Source organism: Adiantum capillus-veneris, chromosome 10 (genome assembly GCF_014529385.1).
Source record: "Adiantum capillus-veneris isolate H3 chromosome 10, ASM1452938v2, whole genome shotgun sequence".
In the NCBI taxonomy this organism is placed as follows: Eukaryota; Viridiplantae; Streptophyta; class Polypodiopsida; order Polypodiales; family Pteridaceae; genus Adiantum; species Adiantum capillus-veneris.
In genome coordinates this window covers 46,245,339-46,266,175 of record NC_140940.1, presented here as the reverse complement: position 1 = coordinate 46,266,175, position 20,837 = coordinate 46,245,339, and the positions used below count along the sequence as shown (strand labels likewise).

Here is a 20,837-nt window from a genome sequence, read left to right as displayed (position 1 = left end):
AAACAGAGTTGAAACGGCTAGTTCATTCGAAGTAAAGCCTTCTCATTGGCCAATGCGTGGGTTCAAAACTCGTGGTTGCGTTTTACCTCTTTTGGCTCCCATTGGTGTTCTTATTCATGCCGGTTTTTGATACACGTGATTTCGAAAATGGTGTCGTAACTATTGGCTATCAAACCCAACCAACCCCAAATTAATTCTGCTTAAAGCTTGTGATAAGGCGATTAGAATGAGCTGTTGAGCGCAAGAAATTGAGCTCACAGGAGAGAGATTGAGGCTCCCCAAGTTAGTCGCACCCTTACTGACCCCTTTACCCTTAAGACATTTGTGGTGAATTTAACTCTGGTAGTCTTTGGTCAAAAGCCAAGGTAATGAAAAATAGAGATGGTGGAGGGTAAGGTGCGACAGTCAAAGGAATAAAGAGAGGGAATTGGATTCATGTTCTATCTCAGCAAGGCCTCCTTGAGCGGATGATTGGATGTTCTTCCATGGAAAGATCAGGGATTGGCTAGTTGCCTCGTTGACCATCAGAGATGATGGACATATAGAGGCCCTTATTCTTTCGTTGACCATCAGAGCTGGTTGCTAACAAAAATTTAGTGCTAAAACTCAGACAAGGTTAAAACCACATGAGGTAGGTCAGCTAAAACTTGAATCTTTTGTTTGATTGGAGCAGGTCTTCCCAGTGAACAGGAGCCTTTAAATTGGCCCACCAGGCTGAGAATTTCTGTTGGTGCTGCTAAAGGTTGCTATTTATTTTCTGACAGAATAAGCTTAGTCTTTATGCTGTGGATGTTGAAGCCTTATTTTTTGTTTGCATTTGATTCTTATACAGGTTTTAGCTACTTGCATAATGATTGCTCCCCTGCAATCATTCACCGGGACGTGAAGTGCAGCAATATCCTTCTTGATAAAAATTTAGATGCAAAGGTTGCAGATTTTGGGTTGTCCAAACTTTTGTCCCAATCAGCCCTGACACACATCACCACTGGGGTGAAGGGCACTTTTGGCTATCTTGATCCAGAGTAAGTAGAATCTTGTTGCTAGTTTTGAGGCATCATGAATCTTTCCTGACTTTCCCTTTGTGGGGTACAGGTATGCCCAAACAGAGAGGCTTACAGAAAAGAGTGATGTCTATGCTTTTGGTGTTATCCTACTAGAGCTGCTGACAGGGAACAAAGCTATAATGCAGAACAGTGGGGAATATGTACACATTGCACAATGGGTAACTGTTATCTTTAATCATCTGCACTAATCATGACTGTTATATTGTGAATATAAGTTATTTGTGTTAGTGTCTTTCGCGAGAATCTTCTTATTGGTACAGGAGTTGCAGCAACAGGCCTAGTTTAAGATCATCTCTTTGATGAGCTTTGTGTTTGTTAGAAGGATATTTGCCAAAAGAGACATTTCAGCCCCCATTATGTAGTTGTATAGCATAGCAGTAGTAAGGTCTACGAGCTCCTTTCATTTTTTGTTTTTTTTTGAGGGGGGGGGGGGGGGGGGTTTGGGGTTTGGGGGAGTACTCACACCCACACTTAAAACCCCCCACACACTTTTTTTCGTTAAGGATTTTAGTAATATTGATAACTCAGTGGACTCTCGAAGAATCCAAAAACAATCTTCTGCAACCACTTGATGAAACACTCAGAGATTACGAGATCTCTAAATTCTTCAAAACATCCAGAATCCGATGAAGTTAAGAAAGGGATATATTGTGATAAAGATGAAGCGAATTCACCAAACAACTAGAAATGCTTCTTAAAAACCTCCACCTGGAAAATGACTGTGAAGACATATAGGAATCTAAGGGACCGAGTCTTTATGTTTGCAAGCTAGAATAAATGGGGAACAGTCTTGGGTGAAATCGAACGCCGAACACAACAAGAACTTGCAATTCTTTGAGCATGAAGACGGCTAGCAACACACAACACCAATAAAACAACTCCATAGAAGACACTCTTTTGAAGGGAGCTTACTTTTCTAGATAGCTAACACAACATTCTGCCACCATGTGCCTCTCTTATTCATGTTCCATAATGCATTATAAACATACAAAAACGGAAATAGCAAAAAGTTAGAGATTTAGGGAGTTTCTAGAAACTATAGGGAGCAAGGGGAGGGGAACAGAAACAAAAATGGCAATGGGAAAAATGACAGAAATGGAGTTTCAAAGAGATCCCAATAACTATGATTATAATGCCTAATGAAAAATCCTCATACCACGGATGCAAAAAAACCAATATGTTCCCAAAAGCGAGAGGAGTGCGGCTAACGACCTTAGAGGCAAACTCATGTGATGAGAAAACAACAATGAAAAGTACCTTTGCCCAGTAGGTTGCCATCCTCCCCTGTCTCTTCGGCTACGGCTATTCCTGAATCTTAACCCATGCGTAGGTGCACCCAACCAGACGGCCGACCACTCCTCTTTGAGAGAGAATCTCAAAATGGTCACCGATCTTTTGCTCAAGCTCATCTCAAATAACAAAGGACGGTGCCATACTAGTTCAAAAAAGAATAAGTTCAAAAGAGAATAAGCAAATATCATTTTCAAAACCAAGGATTGCTCCCCACCTCACCCCTCACTCTCTCAAAACTGTAGGGGGAGTATATATGTATGTAAGAAAATGTGTGTGTGTGTGGCAGGTGAAGTTGCAAATATGTGGGAATTAGGGTGGAAGGCTCAAGGCGATAAAGAAAGCAGGGAGGGTAGGATTGTGGCAAGAGCGGGCAAGGGTGGGTGTAATAGACTTGGACACTCCAAGCCAAAAATCTAGTGCAACACACATGAGAGAAACTGAAAGAATTGAAGAGAGACGACACGGCATGACGAAGTTCCGCACCCAAAGGTACTGATCCCAAAGATTGGCCGCCCTTCTCGGTATTTCTTTGTTATTATGCTTGAAAAGATACAATGTCCGAGGGTCCTCTTCTCTCCGCAGTGCTTCCAAGCCAATCCGTTGAGAATGAGACGCCCTAGCAATTTATTTATAGGCCCTTAACCTTCTCAGAAGTAATTTACGTGAAAAGTCTAAGAGTATCCTATCCCAAAAGCTAGCGCCAAAACTCACCAGCGTAAATCGTGGAAATTTGTATGGCTGCCATGTTAGAAGTCAATGCAAAATGCGGGTGTCCGTACAACTGCCACGTCATCAATCCTCCACGTGATTTTGGTTATAGGGATGATTTTTAAGGTTTTAGGCCCCTCGATCGGGGTACCATAAATTGGTACAGCTTATAAAATTTATGCCCTTTAATTTAGGCCTCTCAGACAGGTTCTGTAAGTTGATGAAACGTCTTTTGCCCCTTTCACTAGGGTTTTGACCCCTCTCTCCGGAATCCTTCCTTTAGGTCATGCCACATCATCACTTTGTGACATAGCCCCCTCTTGAAAGAATTATAATTGCCCTCGATTACGCTTGCAAAACAGACATAGGACAAAAACTAGTTCAACAAACACTGACTCTAAGTATCGACTTACTAGACCACATTTATCCAACACTTGCACGAAGATGACAACCATTGAACATTCACATCACTATCCCCGTTGAGATCTTAGATGAGAATCATGATCATTGTAACTTATTTAGCAATCACATCCAGACTGCGCTCGTCTTTGACAAATTGACTAAATCGCGTTACTATCATATCCACATCGCCCCTCAGGTGAACAAGACAGAAATGTTGCAATCATTTTGCCTTTCAAACATGCACTCAAACAATACACACATGAGAGAGCACATGTAACAGGTTCATTTTAGGAATTCCCATGTCACTATCTCTGAAATCTCAAAAAGAAATCAGCAACTTTATTCCATCGAGGTAACTTGTGCCAAAGGAGTGGAGTCACTCCCCTCTCGTATAGTCCTCACCGCACCAGATTCAACCTTCTGATTTATTGGTAACTCTTGGAATAGTCGGTGCTAAACCAAAAGCTTTAACGTAAAGCTCTAAAATTTGAGGAGTATGTGCTAGGTTCTCCTCCTCCATCCACTTTGCATGCAAAGCTGGGTAGTTCCTGAACTTGACTTAATACTGACGTGTCAGCTTATCTTTTACTTTCCTTTCCTTGTGAGCTAGGACTTGTTTTGGAATGAGAATCTGCTCTCTCTCTTCCACTGGTAACTTTAGTTTGAAAGATACATCAATGATCTTCTCTTGAATCTGGAAAGGGCCATAGTGAGACTTCTTGAGAGCCTTGCACATCTTAGCAAAAGCATTGCCAAGATCTTGAGTGGACTAATCTGCTTCAAAAATCTTATCATTGATGCTTAGAATAGGTGGAACCTTCTTAACACCCTCAATAATCTCAAATGGTGCCTTCCCCGTCGACATATGAATCGTGTTGTTGTAGGCAAACTCCACCAAGGGCAAATATTTCTCCCATTGAGTCGTCTAATGAGAGATGCATGACTTCAATAAGTCCAAAACAATTGAATTTGCTATCTCTGATTGCCCATCTGTCTGTGGGTGGAACAAGGACGCCGTGTGTCAATATTCTCCCAGATTTCCCTCCAAAACAAGCTCATAAAGCGGGGATCTCTGTGACGATTATGACTGTGTTACTGTATTACATCTACTCCTAGTTGCAGATACACGAAGTGCCATGCCAAGGAGGACCCCTATGCTTGGATGGTCACATCCCTTCACCCAAAAGACGTGTTTCTTCGCCAAAAGCCACGATCCTTCGATGACTAATCACATCCCTTCACTCTACAGGTGCGACTCTTCGCCCAATGGTTGCAGCTCTTTGTCGAAAGGATGTGTCTTTACGTCTACAGTCATGTCTCTTCACCAGGAGAAGTGTCTTTTCATTTGTGTCTCTTCATCTCCTATATAAGGAGCCTATTGTACTCAGTTTTCAAGCATTCATTCAATCAATCAACACAGAGTCTTCTAAGTCTTGTTTTTGAGTTCAGTTCAAGTTTCTCAAGTCCTAATCATGAGTTTAAGTACTTAATTAAAGATTAGTACCTAGAATCCTTATAGTGGTATTAGAGTAATTTTTTTTCCTCGTACTCAAAGGTTGTGAGCCTCTCACCCTTGCCGCTGCACTCTACCCTATCCCGGAGCTGTATGGAAGCAGCAAAAAGATGGAATACACATAGACCAGTATGAGGTAATTCGAAACCCTCTTTTCTAAATACATAAATAACTCAAGAGAAGGCGATGTGTGTATGTGGCATACCTGCTACAATTCTCGGCGTATGCCTCTTCATCACGTGGTGTCTCTTTGCGTTGAAGGGTTGCACCTCTTGCCGATGAAAGGTCGCATCCCGTTGCGATTTCCGGCCTTGGTATATGCCCCTTCGCCTCGCATGCCTTTCCTGTTTTGGAAGGCAATTTGGGAGAACATTGGTACGCGGTTGCAATTCTCATCATCTTTCCGCCCGCAGATTGACGGGCAATTTGAGATTGCCAATTCAGTGGTTTTAGATTTATTGAAGTCTTATATCTCAGATCAAAAGACTCAATGCGAAAAGTATCTACCTTTGGTGGAATTTGCCTACAATAACATGATACACTCTTCGACGGGGAAGGTGCCATTTGAGATTGTTGAAGGTGCTGCGAAGGTTCCACTCTTCCTAAGCACGAAAGATAAGATTTTTGAAGTGGATGAATACACGCGCAACTTAGATACGGCTTTTGCTAAAGTCCTTGAGGCTTTGTAGAAATCTCAAGAACGACAGAAAAAGGCAGTGGATCGCCATCGTCGTGATTTGAAATTGAAGGAGGATGATTGGGTGCTCTTACGTTTTGAGAAGGCACGCCTGAGAAAGAAGAAGGGAAAGGAGAGGCTTTTTCCAAAGCTTAGTATGCGATACTACGGACCTTTCCAGATCTCCGAAAAGATCAATGATGTCTCCTTCCGACCGACACTGCCTGACACTTGGAGGATTCACAATGCAGGAGTCTCTTGAAACCTTTCAAAGGTGATGTGTCTGATGATGGGGAGCCCGATGAGCAACCCGAAGTGGAGGAAAACGAGGAGATCCTTGTTCCTGAACAGATTTTGGCACATAAGGACACAAAGAATAAGGGTAAAGTACGAAGGCGGTTCTTGGTTAAATTCAAGAACTATCCTGCATTGGATGCGAAGTGGATGGAGGAGGAGGACCTAACAGATACTCCTCAGATTGTGAACCTTTACCTTGAAGCTTTTGGTTTAGCATAGTCTATTCCAAATGGAACCCAGAATTCAGCTTGGCCGGAGATCTGGTGCAGTGGGATGCACAAGAGGGGAGTTACTCCGCTCCTTTGTCAACAGATACCTTGATTTTTAGAATACTAGAGTCACTGATATCTCTTTGAGCTTCAGGGATACTGAGAGTTGACAGTATGCTGCTGTATGACTTTATGAAATGGAATTCCTGAATATGAAATTGATTTGTTCTTGACTTGTTTGTAAGTGTAGGAAATGATAGACGAAATGACTGCAGCATTTTGGTCTAATTGATCTCGAATAGACATGGTTACAATAGGGGTTAGTCAATCGGGCATCTATGAGGTCCCGATTGGATCGAGATGCGATTGCTACCTGCATTGCCGATAAATCATGGTCTAAGATCCGAATGAATGTTAATTGTCCTGTGATGTCGAGTGATGTCCTGTGATATCGTGTGATGTGACTGTCGATTGTACACGTGCTAGATGTGTGTTTCTAGTACGTAGGTACTAACAATTAGTTGATGACCGCGCGGCGGTGTGTGCAAGTGAGAGCACGCGAAGATGTGCAGGCCTTGAGGCTTGAAGCGGAGGCACTGTGCTGCAGAAGGGAAGCGCTAGCAGAATGAAGAGGGAGAGAGAGAGAGCTCACTTTTTTGGGGAAAACTCAATAAGTGAGTTTTGGGTTTTCCCACTTTTATTATAAGTGACCTTTAAAAAATGTGTCCAGGTTCATATGGACAAAGTATAAAAATGTACAAAAAGGGGTTATTTAGGCCTTTAACCCAACAACCTCCCACTTAAAGGCATAAATGACGTCTTTAAGTTGACCAAATCCCACCAGCTATATGCAATGCTCATGTTGAGCCGTAGCAAGATTCTTGGTGAGAACATCTGTAGGGTTATCTTGTGTATGGATCTTAGTCAAGCTGACTAGACCATCCTCCAATACCTGTCGTATGAAGTGGTACCGTACATCTATGTGTTTGGTACGGGCATGAAACATGGCATTTTTGGCTAAATAGACAGCACTCTGGCTATCACAACCCAACACGGGTGTATGAGCAGGCATGCCAAGTTCTTTTGCAAGTCTGCCCAACCAAATGGCCTCTTTTGAAGCCTCTGTGGTTGAAATATATTCAGCCTCAGTAGTACTCAATGCCACAATTTTTTGTAACCTAGAACACCAAGAGATTGCACCACCAACAATGGCAAATACATATCCACTGGTAGATTTCCTGGTATCCATGTCACCTGCCATGTCTGCATTACAATATCCCTGCAACTTTAAGTCACTTTTGCCATAACAGATACACTTTGATTGTGTACCTTCCAAATATCTCAGAATGCATTTGACAGCTTCCCAATGCGCTTTGCCCGGATTCGACATGTATCGACTAACAACTCTCACTGCATAAGCAATGTCGGGACGAGTGGCAACCATAGCATACATAAGAGAACCACAAGCTGATGCATAAGGGATTTCCTTCATTGCTTTCAATGCCACCTCATCCTTTGGGCAATCTGCTTTGCTAAGCTTAGTGTATAGAGGTAAAGGTACTCCAAGGCTTAGCATCAGCCATGTTAAACCTGTCAAGTACTTTTGCAATGTACCTTTCTTGAGATAAAAACAACAATTTCAGCTTTCTATCTCTTTTAATACGCATGCCCAAAATATGCTCTGCATCACCCAAATCCTTTATAGCAAATGTTGAATTTAGCTTACGTTTCAGAGCATCAAGACTAGTCTTATGTTTCCCGGCAAGCAGCATGTCATCAACATAGAGAACAAGTATGATGGGACTACCATCTTCATCCCTTTTTGTATACAAACAATGATCTGCATGGCTGCGTTTAAAGCCTTGAGACAGCATAAAAGTGTCAAACTTCTTATACCATTGCCGTGATGATTGTTTCAAACCATACAGAGCCCTTTTCAGTTTGCATACAAGTTCCTCACGTGTAGGAACTACAAAACCTTCAGGTTGTTTTATGTATATGTCCTTTTCATTGTCACCATGCAAAAACGCTGTCTTTACATCCATTTGATTCAATTCCAAATCAAGCACCGCAACGAGAGCAAAAAGGACACGTAAAGTTGTAAGCTTTACAACAGGAGAAAAGATTTCTTGAAAATCAATTCCTTCTTTCTATGCATATCCTTTTGCAACCAATCTTGCCTTGAACTTGGGTTTCTCATCCACAATCTTAATCTTGTATACCCATTTGTTAGGAAGAGCCTTTCTCCCTTTAGGCAATGGCACAAGATCCCAAGTATCATTTGCATACAAGGATTTCATTTCCTCTTGCATTGCAAGCTCCCACTTATTGCTTGACTCACATGTCTTTGCCTCTTTACGTAAGAGGCTCTCCCTCATTTGTCAACATAATGTAATGCAAAGAGGGATCATATCTACTCACAGTCTATCTTGGACGAGTAGACCGCCTCACCCAATGATCCACATTATCCGGTAATGGGTCTACATCAGGTGGCATAATAAAATCATCAACAATGGGCTGCTGTCACACGGCGGGCACCACGTGCCAATAGAAAAGAACAGACTAAACAGACTTTCAGCACTTCAATAACAACTGAACTGAAAGAGAGAGACGACACGCGACACGGAGTGGCGGAATTCCACCCCAGAGAGTATTGGCCCCAAACCTTGGCACCCCTTTCGGTATTTCTTTATATTAATGCTGATTCGCAAAGTACAACAGCCGAGGAGCACCTCCTCCACAATTTGCGCGCTGAAGAGTGCCAGAGAGGGCCCTCAAGGTTCATATTTAAAGGCCCAAAGCCTAAAAGCATCAAATATGAAAAGCTGACCCAAAAAAATCACTTTCCTAAAATTTCGAGATTTCCCTAAAAATCCGCCGCGAATTCCGAGATGTTCGTACAAGTGCCACATCATCATATTTTGATGTGCAAAGTCTTTTGAGTGTGTTCTGCTTTATTTTTAATGCCTTTATGTCACTTGGGGCCCCATCGGACGGGGTCCCTATAAGTTGGTAGGACTTCTTTTTCTATTGCTTGTTCTTCTTAGGGTTTCTAGAATTAGGGTTTGCAGGTTTTAGGGTTAGGGTTTCCAAAATTAGGGTTTGCAGGTTTTAGGTTTAGGGTTTCCAGAATTAGGGTTTCAGCAATTAGGGTTTCTGGCAGAAATTAAGGTTTCGGGTTTTTGCTCTCGGGCAGCCACATCATCTGTAAGTTGGCTCCATTCTTTAGGCTTTGACACGTCAGCAGTTTGTTACAGCTGCTGTACATCATTTTCAGCATTGTTTAGTGGCTGCAAATGCCCTTCAGGAGCCTCAATTTGGTGTCCAACATCATTTGGCTCAAACACCACTGGATCATCTATATTTTCAGCCATATGTGGTGCATCCTGAGGGTCAAAAATAGGGCTAACAGGTGGCTGGTCATGCTGAAATTTGACCCTTTTATGGTCATGCTTTGAGGCACAATTGTTTTGAAGCAGCCTTGCCTCATTAAAAACAACATCCCGGCTGCATACAACCCTTTTGAGCTGAGGTAACCAAATCCTGTAACCCATTTTACCTTCTTCACCATATCCCATGAAAAGGCCTTTAATAGATTTGGCATCTAGTTTACTCCTCAACTCGGGTCTGACATGCACAAAAGCCTCGCAACCAAAAATGCGTAAGTGATCATATGAAGCAGGCTTGCCAGACCAAACCTCTTCAGGGATGTCACCTTTCAAAGACATGTGAGGGAATCGATTGCATATATGCATTGCAGTTTTCAAAGCTTCTCTCCAAAATCCATGAGAGACATTAGCTGTGGACAACATGCATCTCACCCTCTCACAAAGTGTCCTATTGAATCTTTCAGCCACACCATTAGAAGAGGGGATGTATGGCACAGTAAGCTCCCTCTTAATGCCCAAATTTTCACAAAATTTGTTAAATTCAGCACTTGTGAACTCCCCCCCCATTGTCCGTACGCAAGCATTTTAGCTTTCTACCTGTTTGGGTGGTCACAAATGCATGAAATCTCTTAAATGCAGCAAAGGCTTCATCCTTAGATTTAAGCAAATAAGCCCAAATTTTTCTAGAGTGATCATCAACAAAGGAGACAAAATAGCATGCACCTCCCATAGACTTAGTAGGCATGCTACATACATCAGAATGTACAAGATCAAGCACACAAGATTTACGAGAGACACCAGAGTAATAAGAACGCTTTACTTGCTTGCCATATTGACATTTAGGAGTCACATGAAATGAAGCACCGGAATCAACAATCCAAGTCTGGGATAATGCATCATTGACAGTCAACAAAGCATCAATAAGATCACTCTTGGTGATCTGCATGTCCTGTGAATGAACATTAAGAGAGGCATCAATGTCATAAGCATCATCATCTGACAAAGTGGCACACAAGATGTCCTCTACATCTGACAGCTCCTCAATCACAACACTAGAAGCCACATAGGCCTTCTCTTTGTCCTTTGAGCTATCCTGTGCATCTGTCTTGACTTCCTTCTTCTCTTTCTTTTTGTCTCCGCCGTTCTTTTTCCGTTCTAACTCGGCTTTGTAGTACCTCCAATCGGGTTTCTTGTGACCTTTCCTGCCACACCGATAGCAAGTCACATCATCCTTGCCTTTGCTGCCATTTCCCCTTTCCTTACTCTTACTCTTACTCCTTTGTGCATAGGCATTCTTCTTTTCTGTCGTGCCTCTAACCATGTTGGTCGAGCTGCCTCCCTCTCCACTTGCTTTCCTCCTGATTTCCTTATTCAAGATAGAACCCCTAACACCATCAAAGGTCAAATTGGGGTTATTGGACAATGAAACCACCAATGTTTCCCATGACTCAGGTAAGGTCATAAGCAAGAAGATAGCTTTCAGCTTGTCATAAAAACGGGGCAAGCCTGAATCTTGTAACTGCGACAATGTACCTGCGAACAACGACAAGTGCTCTGCAGCGCTCTTGGACTCATCTAGTTGCATGCCAACAAGTTTTCGCATCAAATGCACTTGGTTGACAGGCGTTGTATTCTCATACATTCCCTTTAACTTCTCCCACACATCAAAAGCACTTGTGTGACCTTTCACATAAATGACTGTCTCATCGGTCATGGCCATTTTAATGTATGTAACAGCCTTCCTGTTCAGGCTAACCCATGCTTCATCTGTCATATTCTGTGGCTTTACCTGTTCAAGTGCCCCTTCACAATCCTTAAGAAATAGGATTCCCTGGATCCTGTCTTTCCAAAGATCGAAACTTGTTCCATCGAACCTCCTAATCTCGAAGAGATTCTTCACATCCGAAGAAGATGAGGCCATAGTTGCACGAATAAGAGGGCTAATACACTGAATTTTTGGGCAAAATGCACAAAAACCGGAGTATAGCCTCACTGAGGTGTGCACTACAGCTCCAAATGGTCACATGAGCAATTTGGGGCAAAATAGGTCGATTTAGACACAAAAAACAATCTTTGAAATTTATGCGCAGGAAATTTCAACGAGCGAATTTGTGCTCAAAAACAACAATTTTAGTTGTTTTTAACCTCACAGAACATACATAAGGCTAATGCACAGCCTTTAGAAGCATGTAAGAGCAAAAGCCCCAATTTGTAGCATCAAATTGTATGAAATTGAGCCACAAATGGTCATACATAGCTAAACTTTGTCAAACGTGCGTAGATTGCTTCAATTTGCACTTCCCCCAATGTAGTCGCATCATAAAAAACACTTGCAAAACCTACGTAAATCTGCTTGTTTTAGGATCTGTTTTTCGGTAATTTTAGTGTTTTCGAGTAGCGGGGACTTAGCAAAAGTGTTCCCACACCTTAATACATCATTTGCAAAACCTGTATTTTGCTGTCATAACCTGTAATTTGCTGGTTTTGACCTAATTTCAGCCTGATTTAGGTCAATTTGACTTGTCGGGAGCTCTCTAGTGTCCGGGGACGAGTCCTTTGGCGATGAAATTGCAAAATCTCGCGTGAAAGTTGACCTCCTTGGCTGAAAATCAGCGTTTGCAGGTTTGGGAGCAAACCCTAATTGGGCTCTGATACCAGTTGATGAGCGCGCGGCGGTGTGTGCCAGTGATAGAGCACGCGAAGATGTGCAGGCCTTGAGGCTTGAAGCGGAGGCATTGTGCTGCAGAAGGGAAGCGCTAGCAGAACGAAGAGGGAGAGAGAGAGAGCTCACGTTTTTGGGGAAAACTCAATAAGTGAGTTTTGGGTTTTCCTACTTTTATTATAAGTAACCTTTAAAAAATGTGTTCAGGTTCAATATGAACCTGGACAAAGTATAAAAATGTACAAAAAGGGGTTATTTAGGCCTTTAACTCAACATCAGTGTCTTCTAAGACGGTTTATGGCCTCTGTCTATTTTGCAGGCGTAATCGAGGGCGATTACAATGCTTTCAAGAGGAGAATATGTCACAAATTGTGACATGGCTGTCCAGTGCTGCAAGAAACCCTAACCCTAATTGCTGACGTGGCAGGGCTGACACATGGCAGCTGTACGGACCCCCGCGTTTGGCGGCGCAATTTGTGGAGGCACAAAAGCTGTGGTAGTTTGTTGCTTTTTGGCTGTTTTTCTACGCAAAGGATGGGGGAGAGAGAAAGCCTCTTTGCTTTAGTTTATTAAGCAAGAGAGAGAGAGAGAAAAATCTTTTGCTTTATTTTTCTATTGGCTTAAGAGAGAGCTTGTGGAAAGCAGGAAGCCTTTGGGCTTTTGATTTTCAACTTTTGGGGCTCTGATTTTGGCATCCCTTGTAATCTTTAAATATGTGAGCAGGCCTCTCACAACTCAGAGCGTCTGGACACAGAGTTTGAGTGTGAACGCCTGCCCGCACTCTTGTACTTTGAACACAGATTAATACAAAAAGAAATACCGAAAGGGGCGCCAGTCTTTGGGGCCAATATCTCTAGGCACGGAACTCTGCCGGGCCAGTGTTAAATAAATTGTGAATTGTGAACTGTTTTGAAGTGGTTATTTGGTGTTGTCGCGATAGATTCTTGACTTGGAGTGTCCAAGTTTATTACAGAAACCCCTTTCTTTTTTCTCCCCCCCGAGAAAAAGATCCTTCTATTAGGTAATGAAACTGTCCATAGGGCTACAACCACCTCTACTAGAGAGGGCTACAACAATCATGAGGGGGAGACTCTCCCAATGAAAAAAAACCCCACATATGTACAATGAGGCTAAATCAAGAGATGGGAGGAGGGAAAAGCCACATAGGTGGACGGTAGTGCCATCTGAGCACACCCTGGACCATGGTGAAGAAAGGCCAAGGGCGCCAGAGTCGAAGAAAAGCCTCTCTATGCTCCCGCATGCAGTCGGAGCTGCCCTGGAGTCTCTCAAACTGTCCTTTGAGAGTATGAATCAGCTCTATCCAAAGATACCGAACTGTCTCTGCTGGTGGTATAGGGTGAGCCTCGAAGATGCGGAAGCAGCGGGCCCGCTAGATGAATCAGAGTGTCAGGCCGCAGATGAACTCCCAACACTCCGCTCTCTCACTGCACCACTCCTGTGGAGTAAGTTCTGGAGCAGGCTGGAGTGTAGGTCGACCCCCCTGCATCACTATCATTTGCTGGTGGAGGATAGCTCAAACTGAAGTGCCGGGCCCGTGAGAGTGGACCAAGCAGCTGCCCCCCAAGTGTACTGCCGAGCTGTGGAAAGAGCTGGCATCAGCCGAAGAACACGAAGCCAAACCTGCTGTACCAAAGGACAGTCCCAACGACAGTGACGTTGACTCTCCACAAGATGGTCACAAGCTGTGCATGCTTCCGAGAGACCACTATGTACTAGCCAGCTCCCAACTGTTGTAGCTCGATGTGCAACCAGCCATTGGAACAAAGTGACTCGCCTCGGCTGTTTGGAGTCCCACAACCTCTCCCAAAAAGCTGACGAGAACTCAGCTATGAGACCCTCCTCCTGCCAATGAGGTGCTGCAGCAGGACGAGCATCTCTCCGTGCTGCCAGTATGTGATGTCCCAGTCGAACAATGTACTGAAAGAAAGGGACACCTGGATGGTCTGATGAGGAGAAAGGGTCCCTTTAAAACCACTCTCCAGGATCCCACTGCACTCGTGCCAATGGACAACTCTTCCAAGCCCACAGCCTCCAGTGGCCAGTCTCAAGAGCTGCTGGTCAGGATCTATGACACAAGTCCTCCCGCAGATGCCCATAGCTCGGATTCTTTGAAAAAAGCACTCTGTCACCTGTGGGGCCTCTAGTGAAACTCGGTGTAAGCGTCCCTCACCCTATAGCTCGAAAAATAGGGAGGGTAGAGTCTCTGAGCAAGCCCGAACTGAGATGAGAACCTCCAGTCGCATGAAGGTCCCCATCCATCTGGGCGCTGCTGACTCGAGAGGTGTGAGCCACTCAGCAGGTACTGCCTCTGAGATGTCTTGACACATGCTCTGCACCCCTCTCATGCCCTGTTGCTGGATGTCCTGAAGCTCCTTTGACAAGCCTGAGAACTGTAGCCAGTCACCTAAAGTGCGTGTTGGACCCTCTGCCATGGGACCCTAGGAAACATGAGGCCTACTACCAACTAAGCGGCCTCTCTGAGTGCTAACCATAGGGTTCTAGACAAGGGGCTGTCTCAGGCGCTCCTCCGTGCAAGTAGGCTGATGCTGCTCCAGGCCTCTCCGCAGCTGCTCCCAGGATCGGAGCAGACTCACAGCGTTACCCCCTAGTTGCAAGGAACAATACATGCACTCTGAAGCAAGCTGCCTCAAGGTCTGGTGAGGGGCCGTTGAGAAACCGTCCGAGTCGTAGGCAAAGAAATCCCAACGACGACGAATGTCGAAGCTCGTCAGACCACGAGGAACTGCTGCAAAGGGGGACGTCTGCACTAGAAGAGGGGGTCGCAAGAAAGGCTGTCCCTCTCTTGCCAAGCGACTCGTGGCAAAAGCGCTGCCAAGAGATCTCCTAGCAACCGAGGAAGGTTCTGCTCCCTGGGACGGCTGCGGGGATGGAGCGGGAGGACATGTGGGAGTAAGGGGGCTTGAGGGAGAAGGGGGCGAGGGGGAGCGGCAGAGGGAGGAGGGCGAGATGGAGAGGCTGAGGGAGAAGCTGGAGGGGGAGGGGTAGAAGAGGGGAACTCGAGGGGAGGAGGGGCTGTCGAGGGTGAGCCTGAGGTGGAGACTGGAGCAGGGATCTCGTCCTGCTGAAGAGGGTCGAATCGATTCCTTGTGGGAAACCACTGTTGCTGGGCATGAGCATGGGGACCACTTTGAGTGCCAGGTTGGCGCGGTGGCCCCTGTCGACGTCAACCACGAACCTGCTGCCAACCCTCCGCTTGAGCCCCAGGCTCGGAGGGTGGCCATGCCTGCGTACTCTGTGACTCTGTCTGCTGCTGCTGGCTAGCCCTTGAAGGTTGGGGCTGGGCCTGTGGTGTAGGTCGGGGTCTCCTCCGAGGACAAGCCTTCGCAAGATGGCCCATCTGTCGATAAATGAAACACTGATTCGGGAGGCCCGAATACTCCACGCTTTGTCGGAACCAACCCTCACTCACCCGAGGAAGTAGGACGACCTTCGGGAGAGTGTGGGTGTCCCGAACCAGAACACGTACTGAGGGGATGCCGGCCGCCTTGGTAGCTACATAGGCTGCCGTGCGAGGTCTCCACGATAGTCCCAATCTCTGAGCCTATCCTGGACAAGAGTGGCAGGTACTCCCTCCTCAAATCAGGAAAGTAGACAGAGATGGGAAGGTCTGCCTCCTCTACCAGAACATCTGTAGCTGGATCAAACCCATGCCTTCACTGTCGAAAGTGGGCTCGAACTGCTCGGATGGCCAAGGGGCTCATCGTGATGACCTTGGACGCCATCTCGAAAGTCTCGAACTCTATCTGATAGTAGCCGCGTCCGAGGAACTGAACATCCAAGATCTTGCCCACCTCTGCGAGAAGGCGGGCCTGGAGAAGATCACGCAACTCTGGTGCCGAGAATCTTGCAGCTGACAGAAGTCGCCTGAAGGCGTTCCACCTCTGCGGCTAGGCTCGCTTGCTCTGTCGGTGTGAGAGCAAGTCGAATGGTGGGCTCAGGGGGGTCGGGCGAGGGGACTTCATCGGAGTCCATCTGTGGCGGAGCTTGAGCCTCCATCTGTGTCTACTGTTGTGAAAAAAGGGCGAAGAGGCGTCGGCGAACGAAGACCTTCTGCTGGACCGAGCATGTCGAAAGTGCTGTCGAGACCAGTCAAGCAGGATTGGGAGTGGGCGAGGAGGTGGACTAGGGGCAGTGGGCAGGCGGGCAGGGGCAGGGCAGGCAGGTGGGCAGACAGCGGGCAGGGAGGTGGGCAGTGAACAGGAAGGGGGGGAGGGCGATGGCAAGCAGGGGGGACGGGGAGGGTGAATAGCAGCAGCGAGCGCTCTGACCAGCAGTGATATACTTGCTTTAGAAAAACACAGACATCTTGGAGAAGATGAAGGAAGCTCAAGGCATACAACAGAGAGTATGGAACCCCTTTCTTTTAAATCCTAACTCTTTTTTCTCTTTTTTCCCAGCCCTACTTGCCCCATCTCGCGTACCACGATGCTTGATGTCATCATAGATCTGTGTATATTTGATCCCCTCAGATAAATCCTTTGGCTGATACCAATGTAAAATACCTATAATGCCGCTTCCGGCAATCTACCCAAGAGAGTCTAGTCCATAAGCTAACCACCCAGTCATGAGAGATTGAGAGCTTCTCATCCCCGGACGCTTACTTATAGTGTGGCCTGCCTATCCGCATTGCTCCATCCGCTTGTGCACTATGGCCGGGCGTTCCCCCCCTGGAACCTTGCTTTTCCGACTCAACGGTTGGAAAGCGGTCGACCTGGATGTAACCATTACATGCTACGCAACATTATGGTTCCGTGTCTCTAATCCTCTAACTGGTATTAGAGCTTCAATTAGATTGTGTGTTCTTTTTTGCATGCATGCAAGGGACGGAGAAGAAGGTCGAAGCACCTTTGGAGGCCATGGGTGCGTGAAGGATCCCCAACACACACACAAAGCGCTCGGCGACCTGCACCAAATCGCTCTCTCTCTCTCTCTCGGCGGGTGCGCGCTTGCCAGTGAGGGTTCTATTTCTCGTCTCTGCAGCGTGGTGAAGGGAGCAGACTATCCTTGTTTACAAATGGATAGTGAGACAGAGGTTGAATGAGGGAGAGCAGTTGCTAGATAGACCTCCCAAGGAGAGGTTACCAGATCAAGATCAAGAGGATGTTTTAGAGCAGTTGGACAAACAGATAATGCATGAGGATTAGCAATCGGAGGCAGGCTAGATCAATCTGAGGTGTCCAAGATAGGTCAGGTCAAAGGCCTTTTGACTCGTTGGAGATTCAGGCGTAGGTGCCTCTTATAGTAGGCACTATTGGGGGAGAGTAGGATAGAAGTCTCCTCAGTTTTTAACAGGTTTTGTCGTTGGTAGAGGTCGTGATATCCATGTGTTTGCATCACCGGCAGAGGTCCTGATATTCATGTCTTTGTTAAGAGTTTTTGAGGTCATCTGTAGGGTTTCTTCGTCGAGAATCTAGATCTTGTGAGTGATGGCTTCTTTGTGGCTATGCCTGGTCTTGTGAGGTTTTTCCAGATTCAAGGCATGTGGGGGGGATGGTAAATATTTGGTATGGCGGCCATTGGTGGCCCTTCTGGTGGGTGCCCTATTATGTCCTAATTTTCCCTGCATTTTTCCAATGTAGTCTTCTATGGCAGGTACTTCTGGCAGAGTTAGATCAGAGGTAGAGAGATCGGAAAGAAGAGAGGAAGAATAAAGGAGGTGCGAGATATAGAGGCAGTCTGAGGTGCCTCCTGGGATTCCACCACCTCTTTAGGTCCACTCTTCTTGCATACTACCTGTCACCTCCCTATGGATAGTTATGAAAGAGACAAGCTTCCTCTTGCTATTTTGATGACACAGTGTAAAGAGAGCTTTCCACCTCTTGTATCTTGGTGCCTTCCCTTGGCTTTTGTGGTGGACGAGGGTTGGGTTCCTCTTGCCTCTGTTACAGTATGGTTGTGCCATAGATCTCCATCTTTTTTTGGGGTACCACATCAAGATATGCGATAGTGGATGCGAAAGACATAGCCCAGGTGTTTTATAATCCCTGGGCTTTTGTGAGCTGCTACAGGAGGCTTTTTACAGCGGATACTTTATATCAGTTTGATAGCTTGGACATTGAAGCAGATAGAGCTTTTGGCAGATCTGTTAGGCTTATCACAGCCAGAGAGCTTCATTATCAGATTAGAGTGTCTTTATCCATTGATGTATCCTGTGGTTGTTTGGGATTTTTCGCCATGATTTTATTGTATATCTTTCAGGGGTTTTCCCATATCTCTTGTATATCTTGGCGTGCCCCACTTTTTGCTCAACACACACACACACACACACACACACACACACACACACAGCGAGAGAGAGAGAGAGAGAGAGAGAGAGAGAGAGAGAGAGAGAGAGAGAGAGAGAGAGAGAGAGAGAGAGAGAGAGAGAGAGAGAGGTGTCTTGCAGGCAAGGCCTCAGATCATAACCAACGTAACATTGAATATTCTTGATAGCAAGTTGGGAAAGGACATTGATAAAGATTCAGTGCAGACTGTTGCAAACCTTGCTTTGCATTGTGTTGCATCCAAAAGCATTGAAAGGCCTTCTTTTAAGGAGGTCCTTGAAGTTTTGGAGGCAGTGTTAAAACTGGAGATGAAGCTGGAGTTGCCACAGCAAGCAGAGTCTCTACTGGCGACAGATGTTGTCGTTGAGATTTGGCCAATTGCGGAGACAGTCATCCCTATTGTTGGTGGCCAGAAGGTGGAGGACCCTCTTCTTTATGCTGTACAGAAAACTGTTTAGGATCTTGGTGCTGAGGTTAGTTTGGTTTTGCAACTTTTTTTGGCTGCCATGGGACATGTATTTAGAAGAAACCTAAGCTATTGGTTTCTATGTAGGTTGATGAGTAGCCTCCTTGCAGGGGCTTATTATATCGACAAGCTTCAAGTCTTCTAATTCCTCATCTGGATTGGATTGAGAGTGGGATGTGTTCCTGCTTTTATTGTACCGTATCTTACACCTTTTCTTTTTGGCTATTTTGGCTTTTAGTTGTATTCATAAATGTAGAACTTTCTTTTTCCTTTTTTTAATCGTATTATATGCTACATATTCTCGCTATTTTGGCTTTAAGTTCTATTCATACATGTAAAGCTTTCCTTTTTTCTTTTTTAATTGATCATATGCTACACTTCTTTTTTGGCTATTTTGGCATTTACTTGCATTCATAATTGTAAAACTTTCCCTTTTTTTCCTCCTTTTGGGGTTTTTTGTGCCTTAAAGATTACAAACACATTCTTGTTTGTTATCATCAATATTGGTCTTGACTTGATATTTAAGGATTATCTTCATTGACAATCAGGAAAATGAAGTGGGAATTATACAAACCTCCTTTATGATATTGCACATTTCAATACCATTCAAACAAAGACATTTTTGCATAGCTAATGATGATATTGATGTGATGCAAAAGGATTGCTTCCCATGTACATGTGTATAGCCAACAAATAGAAAGAACACAGACAAAACATGTCATATTGGCAAAACCATGTGAAATTGTGGTCGTCTATTTTTGTATCAAACTATGATCGCCAAAAGCATTTTGTATGATTTTGCTGTGGAGTTTTTTTGGATGTATCCATGCACGATACAATCAGTACGCACAAAACTTTGTTCTATACATTTCATATGGTATAAATGGATTCATCAATTTTCCTAGATATTGTGTGTGAATTTCATGGATTTGCTAGTTTTTACAGTGTTGAAATTTTTTATGGTGTCTTCCAAAATTGTTTGCAATCTAGTAAAAGAAGTTGGAAGTTTCACTAGTGAAAAATGAAAATTCTTGCCAATGGTACCTCTCCCTTGGCCACCATAAAGAACATAAAAAAGTTCCTCATTATCCTTTTAAGGAAGGAGTGTATATACCATGACAATAGAGGACTATGAACATTATTAGGTTTCATTCCTAATAGAATCATTAGATCAATCAACTGGTGAGAAATGGTCCTAGTCAAGTAAGATGATGGAACTTTTCAAATTTCCAAACGAAGAAGTTATGTTGAGAGCTCCACAAACACCATTGTTTCTTCGTTGTAAGGTACTTCAGAAATGTCTTCAAGGATGAGTGTTCGAGCACTATTGTTGCTGTTGACTCACCAAAAGCAAAAATGATTGTGCATGCTCAAGAGAGTAATAAATTTCTTCTCTATTTATTCAATGAAAGCAACCTAACTTTTCTCTCAGAGAAACCGTTTTACTCATGAACGTTTGAGCGGTCTTTTCTTTAGTCTTTCATGCTTGGATTGGGCACAAAGTTGCCATGAGATTTGTACCACAAGTGATGGATGCATGTAGGTTTTACATATATTGAAGAGAAGGGTGGTGAATTCTATGAATTTGTCCTTTTGAGACAACTTTTTGTGATACATTGGAAGCTTTAACAAGATCAAGAGCATATCTTTAAAAGGAGAATATTGGAAAATCATTTGTTTATACCAAGGAGATTATTAGGAAATCATAGCACACTACTCGCTTGAGCTTTTCCACATCCTAACATTTGGTTCTAGCATGTTTGATGCTATCAAAGAATGTATGCATTGATCTAGATAGCACTAATGATAAAACTCCTCCTCTATCCTCTCCTTTTCACTATGCAAAGAAGAGC

At 44.5% G+C, this 20,837-nt stretch overlaps 1 protein-coding gene across 1 annotated transcript; it reads left to right on the top strand.

Moving 5' to 3' along the window:
- The first annotated feature begins 229 nt into the window (after nucleotides 1-229).
- LOC147448785 (putative LRR receptor-like serine/threonine-protein kinase At5g48740) lies at nucleotides 230-19,902 on the top strand. The gene is made up of 6 exons (XM_086522453.1): nucleotides 230-578; nucleotides 674-742; nucleotides 833-1,022; nucleotides 1,093-1,222; nucleotides 18,641-18,991; nucleotides 19,072-19,902. The coding sequence occupies exons 1-5, from the start codon at nucleotides 476-478 to the stop codon at nucleotides 18,974-18,976; spliced, it is 828 nt and encodes a 275-aa protein (XP_086378579.1). The 5' UTR covers nucleotides 230-475; the 3' UTR covers nucleotides 18,977-18,991; nucleotides 19,072-19,902.
- Nucleotides 19,903-20,837: the final 935 nt, after the last annotated feature.